At 48.5% G+C, this 24,862-nt stretch overlaps 3 protein-coding genes across 5 annotated transcripts in view; 2 read left to right on the top strand and 1 right to left on the bottom strand.

The window, feature by feature from the left end:
- Positions 1-24,862, bottom strand: part of LOC135397244 (bromodomain and WD repeat-containing DDB_G0285837-like) — an 87,872-nt gene that overhangs the window by 42,571 nt on the left and 20,439 nt on the right. The window lies entirely within an intron of this gene.
- Positions 1,386-8,480, top strand: LOC135398713 (uncharacterized). Its single transcript, XM_064630098.1, has 5 exons — positions 1,386-2,681; positions 2,778-2,875; positions 2,997-4,080; positions 7,614-7,646; positions 8,475-8,480. Exons 1-5 carry the CDS (start codon positions 1,386-1,388, stop codon positions 8,478-8,480), a joined length of 2,517 nt encoding a protein of 838 aa, XP_064486168.1.
- On the top strand, positions 5,599-21,616 carry LOC135397243 (uncharacterized). Of its 2 annotated transcripts, none has more exons than XM_064628680.1 (11): positions 5,599-5,683; positions 6,540-6,605; positions 7,614-7,646; positions 10,253-10,341; positions 13,043-13,184; positions 14,103-14,268; positions 15,104-15,316; positions 18,141-18,268; positions 18,817-18,946; positions 20,265-20,561; positions 21,317-21,616. In XM_064628680.1, the coding sequence occupies exons 4-11, from the start codon at positions 10,323-10,325 to the stop codon at positions 21,470-21,472; spliced, it is 1,251 nt and encodes a 416-aa protein (XP_064484750.1). In that variant the 5' UTR covers positions 5,599-5,683; positions 6,540-6,605; positions 7,614-7,646; positions 10,253-10,322; the 3' UTR covers positions 21,473-21,616. The 2 variants fall into 2 exon arrangements, with proteins under 2 accessions (XP_064484750.1, XP_064484749.1); XM_064628679.1 differs by having other exon boundaries at positions 13,043-13,198; positions 14,102-14,268.

Raw genomic sequence — 24,862 nt, 5'->3', positions numbered from 1 at the left:
CTGTCTGGTTCCCAATCTAGCCCGATGAAGCCCGATCACCCCGATCCGTGAAAAAGTTAGCCAGCTGTAGGACTCGAAGCCACATCTTTGGATTACCGGTCCAGGGCTCTACCGATTCCCGGTGATTTCGCAGCATCTGGGGATGTTCGTTTGGTTAAAGCGAAGCAATCTCGTATGTTCGCTTTCCGAGCGCCCAGAATATGCAATCTAGCCCTATACACCCTACCACAAAGGAGCAGGTTGATATGTCGTCAGATTCGTAGGGATCGTCACTGGTAAGCAGGTGCAAAACAGGAATAGCTACCATATACATGTACCGTTGGGGAAACACGGTTAGCTAAAATCGCCTGTCGGTACTCCGACGTCCCATATCACCTCGATTGTGCCTATATTGTATTTGAAGGTGGATCATGTGCTAACCACCATGAGATAAACCACGGAGTGTTGATTAGGAAACCGTGTCCCCTAAAAGTACCCCGGCCCGGCCCGGTTGAAGCATGCATGTTTCTAATGAACGGCTAGTTCGCGCCCTGGGCCGACTTCAGGGAGAACTGTGCCGACATTCGTCGTGGAAGTCTGTGCCCAAGAACGGCCGCAACAGTCCTGGTGTTGGCGAACTACCAAATGACAGTAATGTACATATATACAGCAACACACGTTAATGATATAAAGCAAATGGCAGGAAGGCAGGAATAATCCGAGGCACTAGAAGGTTAAAAGGACTTACATACATTCAGATGAAAAACACATGGGGACATAATAACAAAATCAAACGGGAGAGTCTCCAAAAGCGCAACATTTCCGGCAATATTTGAGAAGAGTAGAAAACAAGGTAACTAGACAGCAAAAACACCAAATAGGAGTAGGAACAAATAAGGGAACAAAAAAGGAAAATGAAAAATAAAGGAACAAACAAAGGAAGAAAAGGAAAGGTAAGGAAACGAAAAACAAAAATGAAGAGAGCAGGAACATATCCAGGAAAAACCTCGGACAGCCCAGGCGGTGACAGGATTCGAACCCGTGTTTGACCTCCCAGTATAAGCGTGGAAAGCGGCCATCCTAACCACTAAGCCACGGCAACTGGTGCCGCTGACCCGTAAAAGCCACATTGATTATGATTATCAGCTTACAACTTAATCAAGAACGCATCCCACGTGAGACGTGCTCCGCTTGCGTGAAATCCCTAAAGTAAATTTTAACGATGTTCTCGAATGATTCGCGTTAGAACGCTTTCAATACCGGGATATGGGTGTTTTGATCAAAACCGTCAATACTTTGACGAAGACGAAGAGAAAGTGGGAATAAGAAGCGCAATAAGAAAGGTCGTAAACAGCAAGTGAGTAGTGACGTCCTTGCCACCGCCGTGGCTGAATCCATACTCGCTGATGGATAGCCTTCGCATACTCCAATGGAACTGCTACTCTGTACTCAACGGCCTTCCAGACCTTAACACACTAGCTTCCTCTTGTTCTCCAGATGTTATCTTACTTCAAGAGACTTGGCTTTCTGCTTTTCGGTCATTTTCTCTTCCCGGTTTTCATGCGTGCCGCTTAGACCGACCAGCTGGCTGCGGTGGTGGCCTGCTGACACTTGTTTCCACATCCCTCATTCACTCTTCCTCTGTTTTCTATGAGCAATCATCTCTGGGCTGCGAAGTGCTCGGCGTTCGCCTTGCCTCGCCGTCCCTGAATACCTTTATCATCAACGTCTATTGTCCTGGTGGCTTTCTCTCCGCCGGGCCCGTGGATGCTGCTGTGGCCAAGGCTTCTGGTGATGTTTTAGTAGCCGGGGATTTCAACTCCCACCATGTCCAGTGGGGCCATAAGACCGACTCGCGAGGCCGGGACTTGTGGGCTTGGATTTGCCAGCGAAACCTTTCTGTGGCTAATGATGGATCGTCTACGTTTCTCCGAGGGACTGCGCGCTCTGCGATCGACTTGACCTTGTGCTCTCCCCGGATCAAGCTGTCTTCGTGGAGAGCCATCGATTCGTCCACCAACAGCGATTACCTAACCATTTATTTCGAGCTCCTGTCTCCTGTCCTCCGCACTGTCTCTGTGCGGTCCCACTGTAACCGCTCTCTGCAAGAGAAGAAACTTGCTTCATTGCTGGCTGGAAGCGACGATCTCCCTCCTCTGGACAAGGCAATCTCGTCTCTTTCCTCTCTCTCTCAATCTCTGCAGCAGTCCACTTTTAGGGTGGAGAAACGTACTTCCTCCAGCTGTGCTCCTTGGTGGACCGGTGATTGCACGAGAGCCTTCAGACGCCGCAAGGCAGCTTGGAAACAAGTGCTTGCTAACACATGCTACACGAACTGGACACATTTCCAGCGTCTCAAGGCGCTTTATAAACGCACAATTGCTGCCGCCAAGCGTGACTTTTATTCGGGTCGCAACTCATTCCTCTCAGCTCCGAACTGCAGGAAAGCGCTACACAGACACATTGCTTTTATCCGCAGATCCTTCTCCACTGCACCCCCCGCTCTAACCGTCCTTTCCGATGCCGACTCTAGCTCGCGCCTCGAAGGAGTCGCGAGGGGGCTTGCTCAGCGGTTCTCGAATGCGGTAGCCGTAGTATTACCTGCCCTTCCAGCTCCATCCTCTGGGTTTCATGCTGTCTCCCCCGCGGAGCTGGAATGTGCTGTGAGGGCTCTTCCTAACAGTGCTCCCGGTCCTGACGGGGTAAGTGCGGCGGTGGTTAAGCACCTTTGGGCGAACCATCGCTCTGTATTGTTGAATATTGTGAATTCGTCCTTGGAGCACGCATGGATCCCCCAGGGCTGGAGGCGGTCTCGAATCGTCGTCGTTCAGAAGGTGTCCTCCAGGGGCCTCTCTCTCGACAATATTAGGCCAATTTACACTGACGTCAGTCCTTTGTAAGACTGTCGAGCGTATCATTCACCGCCGGCTATCGGCGTTTGTAGAGTCATCTGGTGTTCTCAACAAAACACAAATAGGTTTTCGCGAGCATTGCTCTATTTGGTTTTCCCACACCAGCCTCGAGTGCCAGATCCCCCTTGCCCGCGAGAGGGGATTTCTCTCTGGGCTTGTGGCTCTAGATGTTGCTAAAGCCTATGACAGCGTAGAGCATTCGGTGCTCCTCCAGGAGTTAGTGAACGCTAACACTCCCCCTTACCTGATTGCTTGGGTCATGGCCTTCCTTTGTGATCGCTCGTTCTTCTGTTCTGCTGGTTCCCTAGTTTCTTCATCTTACCCCCAGAGTAGGGGCGTCCCCCAAGGATCGGTGCTGTGTCCCATATTATTCAATGTTTTGATGAGCTCCCTTCCATGTGACCCGAGCATTACAACTTTTACGTATGCGGATGACATTGCTTTCTTTGCTTCGGCACCCTCATTGTCTGAGTTGTACGCCAAGCTTCAAGCCTACCTGGACACCCTGGCAGCCTGGATGAGCTCTATGCACCTTTCCCTGAATGTGGACAAGTCGGCCATGCTCGTGTTCCCGCTGAACACTCCAGTCACCATCGACCTGCAAGTTGGCCTGCAATCGGTCCGTCAAGTTAAGCAGCTCAAGTACTTGGGGATGTGGTACGACGACTCGCTGAGCTGGCGTCACCACATAGATCACTTGTGTCTAAAGGCAACGAAGGCAATCGGCGTCCTCCACCGGTGCTCTAGCCCCCGTGTCGGCATGCGCAGAGATGCCCTGCTCTACGTGTACCGTTCTTACGTGCGACCCATTTTGGAGTTTGGAGCGGTCCTTTTTTCTTCCCTGCCTGACTGGCGATTAACCAAACTGTACACTTTGGAGCGGCGGGCCCTCCGCCTCTGCTTGGGCCCTCCCCGGTATTCGGCTAATGATGCACTTCTCCTTGAGGCCCGGTTGCCTTCTCTCAAGGCTCGGTTCCGGCTACTTACTGTGAGCGTCTTCCTGTCTCAGCGCCAGAACCCCATTGCGCTGTCAAATAATGCGGCTCTCAAGGATGCTCGGCTGTGGCTAACTCGGCAGTGGCACCGCAGAAATACTCCGCAATTAGTTTTCGCCCAGCAACTCCTTATGCCATTAAAGGTTTCGCTCTTGGATGCCCTCCCTCTTGGGGCCCCGCTGGACCCTCCTTCTGTGAGTGTCATTGACATCTTCCCCACGAGTGTTCGTCATGCTCCTTTGCGTACTCTGCAGACAGTGCTAACGAACCATCTTCATCGATTTCCACTACATCTTGTGGTCGCAACTGACGCCTCTGTCTCAGAGGAGCGCTCTGGGGTCGGCCTTTTCCTCCCTCAGCTCGACTTCCAGTTCCCGGTGCGGCTCCCAGATTTCACCCCTCCATTTCATAGCGAGTTCCTCGCTATGATACTAGCTCTTAAAAGGGTCCCGCCCACCTGGGAAAGGGTGCTCTTGCTTTCAGATTCACTCTCAGCCGTTTCCGCTTTGGCGACTCCTTCCCAGAACTTGCTCTCCACTCTGCTTACGCTCGCTCCCTCGCACATACGCGATATCATCATAACGTGGGTCCCTGGTCACCGTGGGCTTGCCGTAAACGAGACCGCTGACTGCCTCGCAAAAATGTCCCTCTCTGGGGCGGTTATTGGCCTACTGCCCCCCCTTGCACACGTGTGTATCGCTATATACAAACATTTTGCACGGATATCCTCTGGCCCCATTTTGCGCCCTAAGTACGCCCATCTGTGCTTCCCGTGGAAGCCGAATTCCTGTCTCTCTCGGCAGTCACAGGTCTCGTTGACGCGCGCTCGCTGCCCCGCCCTCAACTTCCATCTCCACCGAGCCGGCCGCTCCTCATCCCCCGCGTGTCCCCACTGTGGCCAGGACGAGACGGTAGAGCACTTCCTCATGCAATGTAGCTCTTACGCTAGGCTTCGGGAGGCCTATATTAATCTTCCACTCAGTCTGCTGGGGGTCCCTAGCAGCCCTCCTTTCCTTTGGAGCCTCCAGCTCGGTAGCGGCTGGGCTTGCATACTTCCTTTCTCGCTTCTAGCCCACCTTTGCATCATCCCAGCTTTGCATTCACCCTCCCACCCACCATCACCCACTGAGTGTTACCACGCCGTGTGCTCCGTGCACGCCGAAGGAGCCCATTAGGTCCGAGAAATTCCGGTGGCTCCCCTGCACGAGGCGAGTCAAAGCAACATAAGTCTGCAAAGGGTGGCCGAAGCTTACAATGGCATCTGACTGCTTTGGTTTAACCCAAGTATAACTTCGCGCCACGCTTTCAGTGTAGTGTATCCAACCCCGCGGGATCCTACTTACCTGGATTAGAAAGCTACGGCCAAACACACAGCCACGCATCTACACTGACTACTACACAGTGACTCCACTACAATGTCCACTGCTAACGAATACCACAATGCCTCTACTTGTCAATTACGCAAATAACCACGACATGCACGACGCTTGCCCTCGTGCCATGGAGCCAAAACAAGCCAACTTCAGCACCCCCACCACTTCAATCATCATTACTTTCTCCACCAACCTTCCCCACATTCCCCACCCAAATTGTCACGGTCAAGTTATAGTACCGTTGGACGTCCTCATAGCCCTGGCCGATCTCCCTTGGGGCTAATGGCCACTCTCCGTGGGACGAAGAAGAAGAAGAAGAAGAAGCAACAGTCGAACCCTCACGTAAGCATTCTTTCGTGGCTTGCACTCGGTGAACACCTTTTCATCCCCCATTGAATTTCCGTTTCTAGCAAAATGACTGAGCGTAAGTGGGCACTTTTTGTTTAAATCCTTTTCGTTACATGACAGCATTCTGATTTCGAAATTCGCTGTTCACGAAGTTGTCGCAATCTACAAGTGGAATTTACTGTTACGATATTACTTGGCGCTACTGCTGAAGCGGAATGCTAGCTCCCCTAGTGTAATCGAAATGAATGTTGGGCAGGATAGTCCTTTTTGTTTGAAGTCGGTTTGGAGATTTAGATTTCTGTTCTCTAGAGGTCATGAGGGCCCGCGCCAACAGGAAGAAAATCCTTGAGGTCAGGTGAAAAGGAACGCCTCTGTGACGTCACGGTGCCGTCACACTTACGTCGTGCGCATGTCTGTCCGCGCGCGAATTTCGAACGGTGTTGCAGTTATGCACTACCCTCTGAAGTGAACGAAAATTGAAGCAGGAATTGTCTAAATTAGGCGCTGAACTACCCATGGAACTGTACAATTGATGCTTGGAGGTAGAATCTTCCCTTCGAGAGTAATGCAGTTTTTCTCACGCCTTTTTTGAGAACAACGCGGTTTGAACACTAGCGACACTCAGGACAGAAGCCGCCGATATTTCGAACAGAGACTGTTCTTCTTCTGGGCAGAAGGAGAACAGCCCAGAAGAAGAACAGTCTCTGTTCGAAATATCGGCGGCTTCTGTCCTGAGGCAACTCCCTTCCTACATCTCTACCGGTTCGCTGGATTTCTACCCATCTACGAAGATATATAGGACATTTTGGCGAAGCAATTGGAATTGAAATGAAATGGTGTACCTGCTAAGAGTACAGTGGAACGTCACATTAGAACCACATGTAGTGCGGTATTACAACGATAATATATCGTTAAGGAATTTTCTTCCGCAGAATCGGCAATGTCGGGGATGTCCTCGATGTCCTCGATGTCAGGGATGTCAGGGATATCCGGGACCGGTAAGGACGCAACTGCTCAATTAGTGTGCCATTCAAACAAGTATAGCACCAAAAACGCACCAAAAACAGGTTGATGGGAACAGTGTTACATCAATCCGTACCGTATGGTATTTCAGTGAACACAATCCCCAAGTGGCGTAGATAATTAGAGAAGGAATATCTTGAGTGATTGGGAGCTCCGGCACGGAAATGCAGTCCAGCAACACTGGACTTCACCTCACCGGTATTCCTTGTGTACGGCTTTCTGTACGTTTTGCTTTTATACCGGTAGCTAATATTTTAGAACGAAATCGAGGAAGCAGATGATTGGTCATCCATGTGGCACGAGGAAGTGTCTCACAGTAGACTACCGGTGACGTCACGCACGGTACAGGAAGTATAGGAGAGGGAACTTTCGGGGAAGTTTCGGTTTGATTTTCCCGGCTTTTTTGGCAAGCAGCCGATTGCCAAACTTATCTACACAGCCATTATAATAGTTTGGGATTGTCCCGGAGTCTCCTTTTAAGGCTTTGTAATGCAACTGTCAGCATTGAACGCCATAACGTGACTAACCTGATGAACGTGTGATTAACGTGTATGGTCGCACCATATGGTTCGTGTGTGTGGTCGCGTCGAACGTAAATTTCGAACAAAATGATTCCATTGGTGCGTGCTCATCTTCCCAAGAACCTGCCAGTGAGAAGCAGCGACGTGCCCACTGAGTAGTTTTAGTAGTAGTAAAAAAAAAAAACTTCGCGTGCTATGTTGCAACGCCCACCGCGCCTGAATATCGCGACAGTACTTAGCAGACGACACCTTTTGCTCTGTCGTCTGCTACGAAATATCGTATTCTCCACCAGCGCCAGCGCCACCTAGACAAAGAACGCCCCTCCCCTATTAAATGAACAATGAAGGTGAACAATGAACAATGAAGATGTCGTCTGCTACCGCTAATCACAGTGGAGTATTTCATGGCAGTACACGAAACTTCGTGATGTTGAGCTTATTTCAATTTTGTATATTTAACAGATGCCACCGGAGCAGGAGGAGCTGACGATCAGAGTACGTGCGAAAAACTCTCTAAAAGCGAGTGATAACGCAGGCCGTTTTCACTGTGTTCGTTACCTCACACCAGGATGCAACTGGGAGCCTTGTATACGAAACCTTGTAACGTCGTCCTGCCGTTAGCCTTTTGACAGCAAAGCAGGGGACAAAAATCTCGGGACTGGGCTACACACAATAGTTTAGAACAACGAACTTAAAACAGCATGGGCGAAAAGCGATGTATGTCACCTAATACAACTTCGATGATTCGACCTAGCAAAGCGCCACATGGCACCGTACACTCTTAAAACTGAACTTCACCACATAGCACGCTCCTAGCCAACCATAATCTCGAATGATATCGTTATCTGCCATGATTTGTTGAAAACGGGAGGCGTACGCCTTTTGTGACACTTATTAGCACGCTCCTAGCCAACCATAATCTCGAATGATATCGTTATCTGCCATGATTTGTTGAAAACGGGAGGCGTACGCCTTTTTTGTGACACTTATGCTGTTCATAATTGTCACAGAAAAGGAACAAATCAGGGCAGATAACCATATCTTTCGAGATTATGGTTGGCTAGGAGCGTGCTTGTGCGGTGAAAGTTCGGTTCTAAAAGTGTAGCAATGCCCATGCCTTGAAAGAATCGCTAAAGAAACCTTGCTCGCTGGATGTTTTAATTTTACCATTTTTACCCCCTCTTGAGGACACCTGATTGGTGGGCAGCTTGTTACGTGTTGTCACGTGGGATCCCGATGGAGGGCTGTAGCAGCGTGGGGGGAGGCAAACATTCGTTCGAGCACCTTACGTGTAGATATTAATGTGTGTCTTAATGTGTGCAGGACTAACATTACCTTTTCTCCTGTTTAGAAAGGAAGTGAGTATTTGAAAGCTTTTATCTTTAGTGAACGAGGGTTTTACTACTACTACTGTTATTATTAGCATTAAGATAATTGTTGTTATTATTGTTGCGACACACTCACTCAATGGACGTACAAAGACATCCGCAGTGTCGATATTAGCCGCATGGGGCAGTACGTGGGAAGAAACTAAATTCGTTATGCGGTGAAAGCGAACTGGTGACCGTGCTTCACCGTGCAGTAGTTCGTAAAAGAAAAGTCTGTTATTCTGTCCCCTCGCTACTAAGGGTTGTGATGCAGATTATCTATACCGGGTGTTTCAGTTAAATCCCCGGGCTAAATAATTCGCCGAACGGGTGCACCAATCCACGAACTTTCTTTTTTACAAGTATCTGTCCAATACCGCCTACAAGATGCGCACCGCGTGAATGAGCGGGAGGCGCTCATTATTTAAATAAAAATGCAAATGAGTTTCGTAAAAAAGCGTAACTTCTAAAGCAGGGCGCTGTCGGTATTAAAATGGGTACCACCCCTTTTGGGACCTTCAGTGGACACCTTTCAGAGAAAAATCTGCCACCGAAGCGGGTAATTTGTTGCAGTAATTAATGGGTTTCGGTTTACGTATTTTTGTCGCGGCTGGTCGCGGCGAAGCGCAAAAAGACGCTCTTTCACTCCCTTATCCATCAATGAATTACGTCCTTTCACCAATGAATTACACCAATGAATTACGTCCTTTTGCGCTTCGCCGCGACCTCCCGCGCCTCCTGAGCGCCTCCCGCTCATTCACGCGGTGCGCATCTTGTAGGCGGTATTGGACAGATACTTGTAAAAAAGAAAGTTATTCGATTGGTGCACCGGTTCGCGAATTATTTAGCCAGGGGATTTAACTGCAACACCCGGTATATAGCCTGGTTATTGACGAGTTTCTTCCGTAATCGTTAAAAAAACTTCTGCGCCCTCTCTAGCTTTGTAATCGAGTCCTTTTGCGTATGTATCTCATACTGTGGATACGCCGTTATTTGACGCCTTCCGGCACACGGCTTTAATGTGGCCTTCCCATCTTAACCAATCGGGTATAGCGAACGGACAAGCGGTACTGTTCTGCGCTACCTCATTTTATCTACCACTGTTATTCATTGTATGTTATTAAACGGTTTCTCTGTATATACCACTGTTATTCATTCTGTGTTATGAACTGGTTTCTCTTTACATGCAACTATTATTCGTTGTATGCTAACTGGTTTCAGTGTATATACCACTGTTATTTACTGCGTACACTGTCCATATCATCAGGTTAAATGTAATAAATTTTCTTGTGGAGCATGTGGAATTCGGCGCTGAAAACACGCCGAATTCCGCATGCTCTCTACCTGTAACAAATGCCGTTGATGCACACTGAGCTTTAGACCTCTATCCGAGAAACGTCATCATGACGTCGGTAGACAGACTGAAACCGAAAGAAATCGGAAGGGGAGTGTTGGGTTCCACGAATGGGCACCTGTTCGCTACCTCCTACCGAAAGAAAAGTAGGACCGAGGGTCGCGTGCCTTTCAGGGACCACCCCTCAAGACTGTTGGCTTTCGGTCGCGACCTTTTTTCGCCCCCTAGCTTCCAGGCAGCGTACCAAATTGGTGGCGCTGTCGAGCACTATGACGTCATTTGTTTACAAACAGGAAGAGGTTCATTTTGGTGTTTCTTCGTCCCCTTGGAGAATGTTGTTCACGGGCATCCGTAATAAAAAAATAAATTTCTCATTTCAGGCAGAAAATTGTGATCGCTGCTGCCATCGCATGCCTTCTGCTCGTCGGCACCGTAATTCTCCTGACAACTATGCTTAGCGGCTCTGACAGTAAGCGCTCATTTCATCCTGGTGGATTGGATCCTTCTGTCCTTTCTAAAGCCAGCAATAGAAGAGTTCAGAAAATCCCAGAGTGCTTAGCGCCGTTTTGACCTGTGGGAGTTTACTAATACGAAAGAAACGGGTACTGTTCCGATTTCTCCCCTTCGGGTCCATTGCCCACAACGTGCCAAGGTCAGCGAGAGCGAAATGTGAAGGACTATTCTTGCACGATGTAAAACCCTGAGACTAGGGAACACGAAGGGAGGGATGAAGTCTCGGGGGTTTTACATCACGCATCATCTTCACCAGCTCGCTTGCTTCCTATAGCCATGTTTTCATCGACTATTCTTGGTTCCCCCCAGAGCCGTTTATAGGGAGAGTTTGGCCATTCTTTGATCTTATGCCGCCTCGTGGGTGGAGCCTATTTTGACGTCAGAGTCGTCGTTGCGCCGCCCAAAAAGCATGAATCCAAGTAGAATCCGCTTATCAGCCACCTGGATCGCGCCATATTGACGCTGTCGGTCAGCTTTGTTGTCGCAATGAATGCAATCTACAGGAATAACCGGCTTATGACCCACAGCCGCCTGCGATAAGGGGGGGCTTTGTTGCCAAACTGAAAGAGTTCAAGGACGAAGGGCTTTCGAAGGACAATGTACGCACGTGTCTTTCCCCCTTCCAGCGTAAACAACGATCAGCATCAATATGGCGTCGGCGACAGGCTGGCAATGGGACAACAATAGAGCACGGCGAGGGAGGTGGCTTAGCCGTGACGTCGCATGACGCGCTTTAAGTTAGGCTCCTCCTAATGACCAAACTCTCTCTATAAACGGCTCTGGTTCCCCCGCTCAGCAAGCGCTCAGGATGCACTGCGTGAGCAAAGAGCACCGCGATTTTCTGAACTCCGTCTATTATATTGTGATGGGATCCGACCTTGGAGAAGTAATGCTAGAGCATTGTAGTGTTCTGTCATGGCTGTGTCAGCGTTAAAGGTCTATTCTTATGTCAAGTAGCGTTCCATATTGTAAAACGACCACAAAACCTGGGACGCGAAGAAAAAAAAGTCACGTGTCGTGTTGTCTTTTCCTGTTCCGTTTCTCAGGTTTTATCGTCGTTTTACAATGTATACCATCTCGCCTGCGCCCTTGCACTTCTAGCGTTCCATATTTGGCGCTAAATGGATCTTGTCCATTTGCTGCATGCCGTCGCGACGATCATGTTAAAGGGGTTATGCCCTTGTCAAGCTGCCTCGCGCTGCTTTTTGGCTTCCCCCTGATTGTGTTTTTCTGTGGGAGTTACAGGAAAGCACCGTTTATCGTTATAGAGCTGACCGCCTAGGACGGCTTGTGTGTGGCCGCAGTTATGGGGCCGAGACGCCATTAGCCACATAGAGAGCCACAGGTAGCCCGAGGAAGCCTGTACTTGAAATCGTCTGGTGATTGGATGGCATCCTTAGTAAGCACATGTACGCGAAAAGTTTTGCCAGGCTTTCTGTATCTAGGTGCCCACACCCTCGGATTCATAGCCAGAGACGTTACGAATCCACGTACCAAGTGACGCTGAATAGACGATTTCAGAAATTGCATGAATGGCCCACCAGAGAGCGCCGTGTGCGAAAGCCCCGCTGCACCTTGGGATGTAGTTTTCATGAGTCAGAGAGAAGAAGAGCGCAAACGGTTTCGGTTTTCTCTCTCCTTCACCTCCCGCACCTTCGAGCAACAGGCAGACGAGCACGAATGTAAACCATTTCCCACGACGCATTGCGCGATGCGCGTGACTTGGGCGACGGAGGGCCCCCGTGCGGAGCACAAGGGCAATATCTGAAATCGCCTTCCGAGAAACATCATCCTGATCTGATGTTGGTAGACAGACTGAAACCGGAACAAATGGACACTTGTTCGATGCCTCCTATTGAAGTAAACGTAGGACCGAAGGTCGCGTCCCTTTCAGAGACAATCGTAATCCCTTTAAGGAGGAACATCTTAAAAACAGAAGTACTGGCGTGTTCTCTTTGCTTTACCTACATTTTGTAGAATTCCAGGACTATCCGTTGATTTGTATTGAGCCCGATTTTGCAAATACAGTCAAACTCCTTTATAGCGAACACCTTTTTAACGAAAATACCACTACAGAAAATTTTTTTTGCGGTCCCGCTGGAGCCTATAGGTCCAATAATAGACATCCTTTTTAACGAAAATACCTTTACTGCGATTTTTTTTTTGCTGTCCCCTGAGTTTCGTTGTAAAGGAGTTTGACTGTATATTGGAGTGTGCGACACACTATCGAGATGGCAGCACATGTTCGAGACGCACCAAAGTTTTAATTTATTCGACGGATCAACCTCATACGTCAAAAATACGTCATCTTAAGACCAATCTTAAGATGACAGTTTAGAGCGCTCACGTGTCTTCAACGAAAATCACCCATACATTTCTGAAGAAGTGATGGCTTTCGGGCGCGACCTTGTTCGTCCCTAGCTTCGAGCGTAGTTCAACTCTACCAAATGGGTGGCGCTGTCGAACACTATGACGTCATTTGTTTACGAACAGGGAGAGGCCTACAGCAAGGTCTGCACACCCATCTTCAACACAATTTCGCAATAGCAGCTGAGGCAATGAAACGTGGCCTCAGGTGGCGAGTTACGGAGATAATGGGAAGGCTGTAGCAGTGGAGACCGAAATAATGTTGGTTTTGCACGCTTCCTCTTTCTAAGCTCAAGAAAGCGACTCCGATGGTAATGGAGACGAGAAATTCCAGTACGACGACGGGGGGTATCCCATTCCACCCCCAACTACTACGACAACCACGACGACGACGACAACAACGACGACGACTACGACAACCACCACCACTACAACCACGACAACTAGTAAGGAGCAAAGCAGCATTTCTGAACTGGGGTTGAAATATACGCTTCGAATATTACGCAAAAGCAAATTACGCTAAAGCAAAGCGGGACAAAAAAGCTCTTTTGTCCCGAAGAAGGCGGAGCTTCCGCCGTAACGTAGACATCCTCCCTAACTTTTATGATTTTTAAGTTTTAATAAACCCCTTTTTTGTTACTTCCCCTACTTTCGTCTTCTGTCTCCCATTTATTTCAACTATATATATATATATACATATACGTATGTGTTTGTAAGTCAAACGTCGCCATGTCAGTACTGGACAGCTGTTTCGGCCTTCTTGGGCCATCATCAGCAGTACGCAGGCAGGCAACGTTTGAGGGGATATATAGTTGTGGAAGGAAAAAGACGCGGAACTGGTTAAATTGCAAGTTAAATAAAAAAAATGGGTCGATGTTTCAACAGTGCCACTGTCTTTGTCAGGACCGTTTGATTTGTAGCCGTTACTTCCCTCGACCTATATATATACATAAAATGCCAGGATAAGATAAGTGTCTGAAAGGAAGTAAATCAGTTAGTAGTGACTCATTAGTTAACGTAAATAACTAGCTGTCAGATTTAAAAAGTTGCAAAAAGTTGCAAACTGCAGATCGACGTTTCGGAGGAAGCTCCTCCTTCAGGATACAGGTAAAAAAAGCTTGTTTTTGTGTGTGTGTGTGTATATATACATACACAAAATGCCCCATAGTGACAGGAATCAAAGCCGATACTGTTACCAATTACGTATACGCTTTTGTTGAGTGTTCCAGCCTCCTGCAGGACAGTCACGTGTAATATAGGTGACCCCTGTAGCCCAGCAGCGTCGGTTGACAACTCTGTGCTTTACTCGGCGCTGCCAAACCCTGGCCATCTCTTTTTTTTTCTTGCAGCTCACATTCCGTACTTCTTCCTCATGTGCACCGTGGGTCAACGTTTCAAGAAGCCAGACGCTTACCAGTCTCTGGGATGTGATTATTTCATTTTCGACAGCGTCATCCCAACACCTGATGGCCTCATTGGATCTGAGGATGAGCACGCCTGGAAGTTGTTCAAAAGCGTGAGTCGCTTTTAATTCATAATCATGTTTAGCCTCGCTGGCCGTCACGCCGTGATGCCATATCCAGGGCATTTCCAAAGTTACTGGGGATAGTTACCACACACTCTTACTTCACCACATAGCATGCCTCCTAGCCAACCACCATATCCCGAGTGACAACGTTCTCGCCCCTGATTTGTTGAACACGAGAGGCGGAGCCTATTTTGTGCCGTACATAATAGCCACAAAATAGGCTCCGCCTTTCGTTTTCAACAAATCGGGGGAGAGAACGTTGCCATTCGGGATGATGGTTGGCTAGGAGAGTGCTATGGGGTGATGTTCATTTTGGCTATAGTCGTGACGATGCCCACTTGAGTGCGGCCAACAACGGCAAGCTACCTCGACCCCCCCCCCCCCCTCATTTTGCACCATTACATAGTGGACCTGTAAATACACTTAACGCTGCCAGGAGTGATTTGTTGACGGAGTGATTTGTACCCGTTCATTTTGTATGCTTGCCTACTTATGCTTCTTCCCCGGAGTACCTTGTCGACTTCGATGATGTAATGGTGCATAAGCAACTCTGGCTTTAGTGCAGAGTCGAATTGGAGCACCATTGCATCCGAGCAGACATTGCCGCCGACAACCCCAATTTTTCTATGCGCAATGGATGCGGACATAAAACTATTTCCGTAGTATCTGAACAAAGGAACAGGGCACGTCTCGTCCTGGCTTGCATGCGACGGCGCACGATTTTTGTTTTAGGACAGCGTCGCGCTTCAGCCGACAGTCTGCTGAGACGCGCTACATCGGTAAAAAAAAAAAAAAAAAAAAAAAAAAAAAACGCTACTTGCAGCTGTCGTGGACCCAACGGCCGAAACCGGAGTTTGGCATTTCGTTTCCGGGAAGATATGCCGGTGATTTGTCCGATGTTGTCTCGAGCACTGTCATCAACGAACTGAAGCAGCTGTTCGCCAAAGGGTACAGGTCCTTCGGGGTTCTCAACTGCTACGGATCACCGTACTTCATTTCTGGGGCAACAGGAAGAGTGCTCGGAGAGCTGTTTAATGTAAGTCATTAGCACATTGGTTCACAATGACGCGCAGAAAATCGTAGATGGGACATGTGCGTATAAGGGTATTCTTAACCTTTCTCATTGTGACAGTACGTACCACAACAACGTTCCCTCCCACGGGCTGCCACAGCATAAGACGCGAGTATAATACGTGTTTTGCAGATTTGAGTTAAATAACTTCGTTGTCGTTGTCGTTCGTAAGTAGAGGAGGACGATGTGGGCTCTCGGGGACCTTAAATAGCGTGTGAGCCAATGATTGGGTAATATTTTTTGTTTGTTATGTTGCTGTTGTTGAATGGAGCGAAGCGCTCCGACCAGTTCCATAAAGAAGTTTGAAGTTTTGTCGAAGTCGTGGGTCCATTCTTGAATAACGTGTACCCCTTCGGTACACCTTCGGTTTAGTCCTTCGGTCGCCGAGTTTTTTCATTATAAAAGCGCAGAAAACCCCAGTACAAGGGACCCGAAAGTACGACAGACACATGAAGCACTGTTTGACAAATGGAACAGACATACGCTTACGTACACTACTGCTGTCACCGACCCCTAGTGGAAGCCAAGGCCAACGTAATCACAGCCCCTTATCACACAACGAGAGCAACCAAGCAACGTACCGCCAAAGAGCCCGGTTTTTATCGCATTTTTTTCATTAGGCGTATCAATGTGAAGTGCGTCTAAGTCTCTCCACCGTTAGATGAACCCAAGTAGCACAATGTACTGAAGGGGTTGCAATAGGGGTGGACGAGAAGGTGGAAGACCTTGAACACTGACAAGACACATACCGTCCACCCCAATTGCACTCGACTTTCAGTACATTGTGGTGCTTGAGAATGCACACTATTGTGGTAGCGCCACACCTACCGTCCTCTACTTTCATTAAAAATTAATCAGGGGAGCAACAGCTTCTAGTACCTCCAGATTGCAATATGTAATGGCCATGCTAGTCCTGCCTGACATTGTAGCGCTATCGCTTGATGCGTACAGGAATGCGTTCACACTTGTATCCTTGTTCCCTTCACACACGCACACATATACTTGTTACACTTGTTTCCTTCGTCAGCCGCTAGGGCGGCTCATTATTATATTAGTGAGTCATTATTATATAAATTATATATAATTAATAGTTATAATTAATTATTATTAATATAAATAATTAATAGTTAATTAAATTAATATAATTAATGATTTCTCATCCCCAAGTGGCGCGTTTGAATGATTAGGCGCTCCTCCACGGGAAAGCAGTCCAGCAACACTGGGTTTCACCTCACCGGTATTCCTCGTGCACGTCTTTCTGTATGCTTTGCTTTTACGCTGGCGAATATTTGTGAACGAAATCGAGGAAGCAGATGATGGGTCATCCATGTGGCACGAAGCGGCTACAAAGCGCGTGCCCGAAAAACAGCCGGTGAACCACACGAGACTACCGGTGACGTCACGCAGGGTACAGGAGGTAGGAGAGGAAACCTTCAGAGGTTTCGGTTTCTTTTGGCAACTACCGAGACACCGATTGCCAAACCAACTTATACACAGTCATTATAGTAGCTTCGGATTGCCCCGGAGTCTCCTTTTAACGACCTTGTGTTTCCTGCGTCACGCGCTAGGACGGCGCACGAAAGCGGTAGGGATAACGCTGTTGGTGACGTTAAAGTTGGTAACCTGTTAGGAATGCCGTATACATATCATGCCACTCATCTTGCTCGTCGCTTGTACTGCCGGTGGACACCGGTGGAATCCTTTCCTATATGTTCTACCCTTTTGTGCTCTCTTCGTACTGATTTGTTCTCTGCGCCTTTTCCTGCGAATAAACAATGCTCGCTTTGGACGACCCATATTGGTCAACTTCAGGCAGGACGAAATGTCGAGAGTCAAAATTGGACAAGAGGAAGTCTGCGTGAATTCGCTTGTTAGCTACAACGCCGCGACGAACGCCACGCTCTGCCCCGTGAGGACGCGTGCGGCTGAAGATCTCAGGTCTCACTATCTGCCAGGTCCGAGAACGGCCGTGTTTCAAAGTAGATATCACTGAGCAACGTGTCAGCCTTGCGTGTTTTCCACATTCATCGGAACCCTTTTAGAAAATACACGTTTTACCGACGGTCAAGCATAGCAGGGCGGACGCAGACCTATGTAATGCTGTACATAGATCTGCGCCAATTAGACGGTGCCGATTTGGGATTTTCGAAGTACGGAAAAACCAAGGCGTGCACCTTTGCTGCCAAGAACAAGCCCGTAAACGTAACGACAATCTCTTGATCGATAATGAGGCTATCAGTATTGGGGTCACATTTCTCTTAATATATATCATGTCCACACAAAGCTCTCGAACGGTCGTCGGTTTTACGTGGTAGTAAAAACAGACCTTCGTAATTGCGCAACTTACTCTATTCAATGTGTATCGTAGCTGATATGGCGAGAGTTAAGCTCGAGTGTGCGTGCAGGGTGTTGTAAGATGAAAGTCACTGAAAAGGTTAGCAGCTGTAGGACTCGAACCCACATTTCAGCCTTTCAGTGACTTTCATCTTTCATCGTTAATTTCTTAGGCAAATTGAGGCTTTGTATGTATTTGCCCCTTCTATGTTGTTCCAGCCTCAGAACATCAGTTCTTTCATGGGTGTTGTAGTCTTGCACCCACACGCAAAACACCTTCGTCTGGGATTAGAAAAAAAAGGCACGGAATACAAAAAAGCACGTTGTCCTGCTGTACCGTGCGCTGCCCATAAGGATCTGTGGATTCCGTACTATCGCGGGACAGTCGTGTGATTGATTGATCAGCGGGCGCAGAGTCACCACCACCACCTAGTGACTGCCCTCAATTTTTCAGAAAATCTTCAACGCCATGACTTCAGCTCAAAGGAATGCTGGCCTGAAGACTTTCTTCATCGGACTCCAGTTGTCATCAGGAGCCAAATGGCAAAGTAGCCAACTCATGAGTTATGCTCGTGCTATAAGGTGCTTGCCAACGTCTTTTGTGCTACTATAGTGTGCAACATATGTGTGTGTGTGTGTAGCTTAAGACAATGAGGTGGTCATTCACGTGCTTCAGGTGCTTAGTGATGCGTAGTGAGCGCGCCAGTGCTTAGAGCTGTCGTAGGTACGGATACTAACCGCGGCGAGCCGCATGGGCAGCCACACAAAGTCCAATGTCGAAGCCAATGTCTATCCATATGCGATGGCGGAGCGAGAAGAGTTCTGCAGCGAACGATACGTAGGTGGCGCAGTAGGGTATTCCTCGTTGAGCACTGAGCACGGTATCCAACGGAAAATCCCACTTGCAATGGTGGCGACTGCAGTTGGATGAGATACATGACAAGGGCAGACGCCGGGTGTTGAGAATATGGCGTTGATTCGTTTTATAGCCAGCTAAAGTGCGGACTGTGGGTGCTGCCGTAGCTTTGGTTTTAGCCAGGGACTCGGGCGACCGCCGAAAAAAAAACAAGGGTCGAGGCTCCCTTTCAAAGCATTGGGTCATGACGTAGGTGGACGTCTTCTCTTTGCAGCCACCTGAACCTGCTAATTACGCAGAGCCACATCACACCACTGCCGGCTCTGAACGCCAGCAACTGTTACATCCACCCTAGTAGCTCGTGGTCGCAGAGTCACATCCAGAACAGCTCCTATTCATCCGTGGTAAGTGATGACATCATGCAGTCTACTGACGACAAGGTCTGTGAGCACACACGCGAACGCCCCCTGTTGCACTGAGCTGAACAAAACCACCACTGCACTGCACTGACCTGTGCACTGCAGTGTAGGTTTTATGAAGACCAATCCACCGTCAGCTCCGCAGAATCGCATGACACTCTTCTAGCCAACCACCTCGAATGACATCGTTCTGCACACCTTTTTTTGTGACACAGTTGTGGTAATCGTCATCAACGTCTGCACTTTCCATACCTAAACAGTGACCATATTCTGCATTGGGTGGTCTTCAGCACGATATGACTACAGCTTCTATGTACTGTAGATTGTATAGTCGCTGCCGTTACGCCAGTTCACGCCATTTAACGTGGCTGCCGTGTCGGTGTGGCTTTATTGCATGTCAGCCAAGTGCACGGAAATTCGGGAGTCTGTTGTTCATGAGTTACTACTACAGCCTTTGACCATATAGGTCGGTGAATGAGGTGAGAACACGTAGGCGATGTTGTCCCTGTCTATGGTAATGCATTGTTGAGAACGATTGTACAGGTCCTGGAATCTGCGGGCAAAATCATCATTTCAGATGGTATTCCGCTGAGGGTCGGGAAATTTGTTTTCATTCTATTGATTTTCCGTCGTGGAAATCTGGTGTAGCCAAGGAGGTAGAGTACGGGGGCTGCGCAATGGACGATTTTAAAAAGATGCGCGCGCCATCAAGCACGTGGCGCAAGGCAGCATGGGAACTTTGAGGGACACTGCTCCGTCGTCTGCTTCGGATATGCTTCATATCGGCTGACGCTGTGGCTGCGCACACCGGGAATGTTGTTGTTCTTCTTCTGCCTCCGCCTCTGGCCGTATCGTAATGCTTGAAGGCGCTCTAAGTTCCCATGAGCCCTTGCGTACCACAGGTGGCGCTTGCTTTTCTAAAATGGTCTATTCGCGCAACTGTTGCTGCATTGGGTCTGGTATTTCCGTGGACAACGAACAAGGAACCTCTCCTTGCGTATTGTGGGTGTCGACGACGTATACTCCCGCCCTTTCTCACCACTCACCACCCATACACTCACTTCGAGGGCACGCCATCGCCTCCGTACACTTGCTTCACCATGTCATGCGTTCGTGTAGCGTTTTCACAGTTGGCGTATACAAACCTCATGAACCAAACCACGCTGAAAGCGAGACCATTGCGTTAAGCCGTTTCGGCATGAATGTAGGCGTCCTAAGAAATAGACCCTTGTTATGTTTACGGCCAGGTCTGTCGCCACGTTTGTACGCGACTACCAAGTGACGATCGAATTTTCGCTCACAGGAACGGGCCTCTGTCGTGCTCTCTCAGGCGACAAACGCCAGCAGTCTCCAGGCATTTGCCATTTCCTTCTCTATGGCTGTGAATGTGTTCTTCATCTCCTCCAACCCATCCTCGACTAATACAAGGTTCAAAGATGACTGTGTCTCCAGCGCAATTACCACAATCACCGACGTCTGCCTCTTACCGACAGCGAGTGTTGTTAATCATACAGACTCCACTGAGTGTGACCAGTGGTTGTATATGTCCGGAAAACGATACGTCTTCACGTACAGTACAGCGGCGAACATGGCTCAGTTGGTAAGTGGTCTTCTCGGGGATGGGCGGATGATGGACAGGAATGGATTGATGATGGATCCTACCTTCCCCTGAGAGGGTCGTGATGGGGCCTCACCTAGGGTGCCTCAGTATACTAACTCCCTCCGCATGTAGACGTACCCTGGTATTGACGTACCCTTGGACAGCATACTGCATACACTACCTGATGTTCCTTGTACACTCTTTAAAAGAAGGTATACTCCTTTTTCTTGCCACATATATCACTGCAATTGAGTAACATTACTTCCTTACTCCCTACCGAAGAGTAATATTACTCCGCAGTAGGGAGTTAAAGCGTAACCCCACTCCCTAAAGGGTGTGAGGAGACTCCTTTTTGAGAGTAATTTGAGAAAAAGGAGTTGAAGTACACTCTTTTAGCGGAGCAATGGAGGGAGGGAATATCGAAGAAGTGAAGGCGACACTCTTAATTGAACGTGGGATGAGGGGAGCTCTGCATACGTCACCTGGACTACCTTGGGAGGCTAGGATAAGAGTTTCCAGCTTCACTTGTTGGTGGAATAGGGCGCTCCCCCCTTCCCCCATGTGGCACATTGGCACTACGTAAAAGTACAATTAACGAACAAAAGTAACAAAGTAACTTGTAGTAACTTGTAGTAGTACTACTAAGTAGTGAGTTGGCAAACCTCGTTGCATCAACCTAGTTTGGGGTTTTAGCCAAATGTTCTTGGCTGTATATTTGCTATCGTGATAACGTTGGAACTGCTTTGCCGTTTCAGTACAACAAAGCCAAGGTGAACGTGGAAAGCAGCAAGAAGTTCGGCATACTGCTAGTGGACATCCCGTTCGATTACGCAGAAGAGAGTCCTTGTGGCGCACTGGCAAGAGTCAAAGCTACCAGAGATTTCCTCAACGACCTACGTCGCACTACCTAGGCCCTGAATGAGTGGAGGGGAGTTACTCCGTTCATCGCTGTCAAGAGCAATTTCTTTTTCTTATGCTTCTTAGTCCGTTTCGTTTAGTGTCATCCCGATCTTGTGCAAGCAATAAAGGTACTTGGTGTGTACAGCTTCCAGGAACCTGAATGCTTATGTTTTTATTCTTCGCAGATAGAGCAGCGTTGAGATGTGTTTGTGCTGGTAGGGTCTTAGTAGCAGGAGTAGTAGCACGATCTCCGCTTGTGGCCGAGATTAGCCTCTGACGGCGAAGGTCATGACGTCCTAACCGGAGGAACTTTGGATTGCCTCCCATGTGGCCTCGCTTTTATCCAAAACAGGGATAGAGAGCCTGGTATGTACTCATCTGCGAAAACCGCCATTGCCGAAAACCATTCTTGCAGAAGCAACCTCCCGTAGTGGGTGACGTGAGCTTTTCGACTGAAAGTCCACGTCATGAAGAGGCACTCTGCCGTAGAGAAGGCAAAAGGAACTAAAGCGGGTTGACTGGACAGCAGAGTGATAGGCGTAGGCGTGACATAGGCCTAGCTTGCGGATATGTAGTGTGAAGGCTTCGGCGAGGGATCGTTAAACCGCTCCGTGAGCTGAACAGGCGCCGTGGCTCCTGAGCTGGTATTCCCTTGCTCCTAGCGGAAGGAAGCAGTGAGCAAGCGGTAAGGGCCAAAGAGATCGACTACAACACTGTCATCAAACGGTCAGGGCGGGAAATGCATTGTTGCAGGATTGGGCGCAGTTCGCGCTGCTCTTATAAGCGGGAGTTCACATACTTTAATGCGTGAGCACTAGAAGGCTCATATGAAAGGGAAAACGGGCGGTGTCGATCTGCGGACACGAGAAAGAAACGAGAAGGAAGGAGCAGCTTGAACGAAAACAATGATGACAGCGAGAAACGACACGCGATTTATGTTATCTTTAAACTCAGACTGCCACTGCAACTTATAGCCCGACACTGCCCGATCCCGTGAAGCAGGCTGTAAAGTTGACCGAAGTGAACATTGGGGCAACACAGCCAACGCCTCAGCCATGTACGGTTTGACCAGTACAAGCCCAGGGAGACGGAATAGTTATGTACAAACGCCAATGAATTTTAATTTTTAACCCGCTAACTGTTCCTCGCCGATCTTGCAATTTCTTCTTTCAAGTTGAAGCTGTGAGCAAAGGCAATAAACAGCAGCGTGTAAATGGGAGATAGTTTATGTGCTCCTGAACATTGCCATAATTGATTGGTTGAATATGACTATTTCGGCATAAACACGGGAGCCAATTGGGCAACACTAGAAGCATTGCGCAAGAACGTGCAAGAGTATCTATTTCGAAACGGTAGACACTCCCAGTCTCGACTCATGCACTCAAGCGTTTTGTGCTAGGTTGTAATAAACCGATGAGTGATTTTGCGTTTCCACGGCGACAACTGGGCTGCATTTCAGATTGGGAAGGAGAAGAAGTAGGAGGCAGTGAACAGGTGCCCATTCGTGGAACCCAGCCCTCCCTTTCAGATTTGTTTCGGTTTCAGTCTGTCTACCAACCAGGGTGTCGAACCGAAACGTTTTTCGTTCCGGTTTTCGTTCCGGTTACATCATAAACGATCCGGTACCGGTTCTGCTCCGGAACAAAAAAATAACGGTTCAAACCGGTTTTTAACCGGTTCCGCTTCTGCTGGGAATATTCATCCCCACAAAAAACAATCAATGTTACAAAACGTAAACCCGTTTATTCCGCATACAGGGTATTTAATATCAATAGACAGCTGTGAAATTGGTAGCTCCTGGTTCATGTAGGTTACTGTTTGTTCAAATGGGCTTTCTCCTTTATTGAAACGCATGCTACAAACGAACTTATTTGTCGTGATGTCATACGTAAAGTACTTTCTTGCTGGGTTAGAGCGATTGTGTCCCATCCGAATGTCTGTTGCTACTGTCTAGCCAGCAAGCACCACCGCAGGAGTACGACGCAAATCGAGGAACACCTTCATTCACAAACGCGTCCGACGGCTCCGTTTTATTTTCTTCGTGTCCTGTCCACAAAAGAGCCGCCACTTTCCATGGGCTTGCCCTCGCGTATATACGTAAATGTATTCAATTTAGCTGCTCTCAAACAAGGGACGCGTTGCGCGACATTACCGATAAAGAAGCCGTTATGCAGCCCCTTTTGGGTCGCTGTTTAGTTGAGGAGAGTTTGGGGGGATCAAATTAAAACGAACACAACGGCACATTATTAGAGAGTCACATGTACCTCGAAGTCTGTGTGCGTGCGCGAACTATAAACCATTACGAAGGGAGCCTAAGGGTCGCACTATACCGACATACATTTCACCGTAACCGTAACCCTCGGATATCCATGACATGACTTCAGAGCACACGACGTCTGTTTCATTCGCCTATCCGTAGTCCAAACCGGCGAAGTTTTTTCTTGTACCGAAAACCGTAAAATATATTTTTCGGTTTCCCTCCTGAGCGAAAAAAAACGTATACGGTTTCGATTCCGTTCCGGTTCGCACCAAAATAGCGGTTTTTTTCGGTTTTCGGTTCCGGTTTTCGGTTCGCTCCGACACCCTGCTACCAACGTCAAGATGATGTTTCTCGGGTAGAGGTCTATTACGTAGAGTTTTTCGGTAATGAATCCTGCTCTAGCCCTACGGGAACGAGAAGTTAAATGATCTTCTCGAATGATTCGCGTTAGAACATTTTCGATAGCGGATTGTGGATGTTTTGTAGTACATATGGTTAGAGGTGAGTGCGGGTAAGCAAACTTGGACCCGCACCCGCATGGTACCCGTGCGCGTGTGAACCGCACCCGCAAGAATTGAATCTGGGCGACCCGTACTTGCAGAGCTGTCTGTATACACGAATACCCGCATTGGGACCCGCAGGGGGAAGTGTTCCTCGTCCACTTTATCGCAATGGAAATTCTACGTGTCTCGGACGGCTTCAATCGTATGCCAATAAAACTGCAATTCAACAGAAAGCCATATATGTCTGCATTAAAAATCGAACTCGCCTCCAGCACTTGCCTACTGCAGTCTGGCACATGGATTTATAGGGCCAACGACATAGGGCGCTGCTGAGCTCGCGTGTGGCAGAGAGGGATCACTTAGTTGGCCATGGAGTGCGGGTAATGCGGGTATACCCGCATTTTACCCGCTACCCACAGCGACCCCGAATTCCTACCCGCAAATCGTGACGACGTGTGGGTAACTGCGGGTACCCGCGGGTATACCCGCACCCGCGCTCAGCTCTACATATGGTTCTTAATACCGTCAATACTGCAACAACGACGAGAAAGTGGGAATAACAAGGCGGTGGCTCGTGAGCCACCGCCTTGGAAAAAGAAGTAGAAGAAGAAGAAGAAGGCGTGCCTCGAGACGCGCGA

The sequence above is a fragment of the Ornithodoros turicata genome, chromosome 6 (assembly GCF_037126465.1).
Source record: "Ornithodoros turicata isolate Travis chromosome 6, ASM3712646v1, whole genome shotgun sequence".
Lineage (NCBI taxonomy): Eukaryota > Metazoa > Arthropoda > Arachnida > Ixodida > Argasidae > Ornithodoros > Ornithodoros turicata.
The sequence above is the reverse complement of the archived record's forward strand: the minus strand, read 5'-3'. Positions and strand labels throughout refer to the sequence as shown.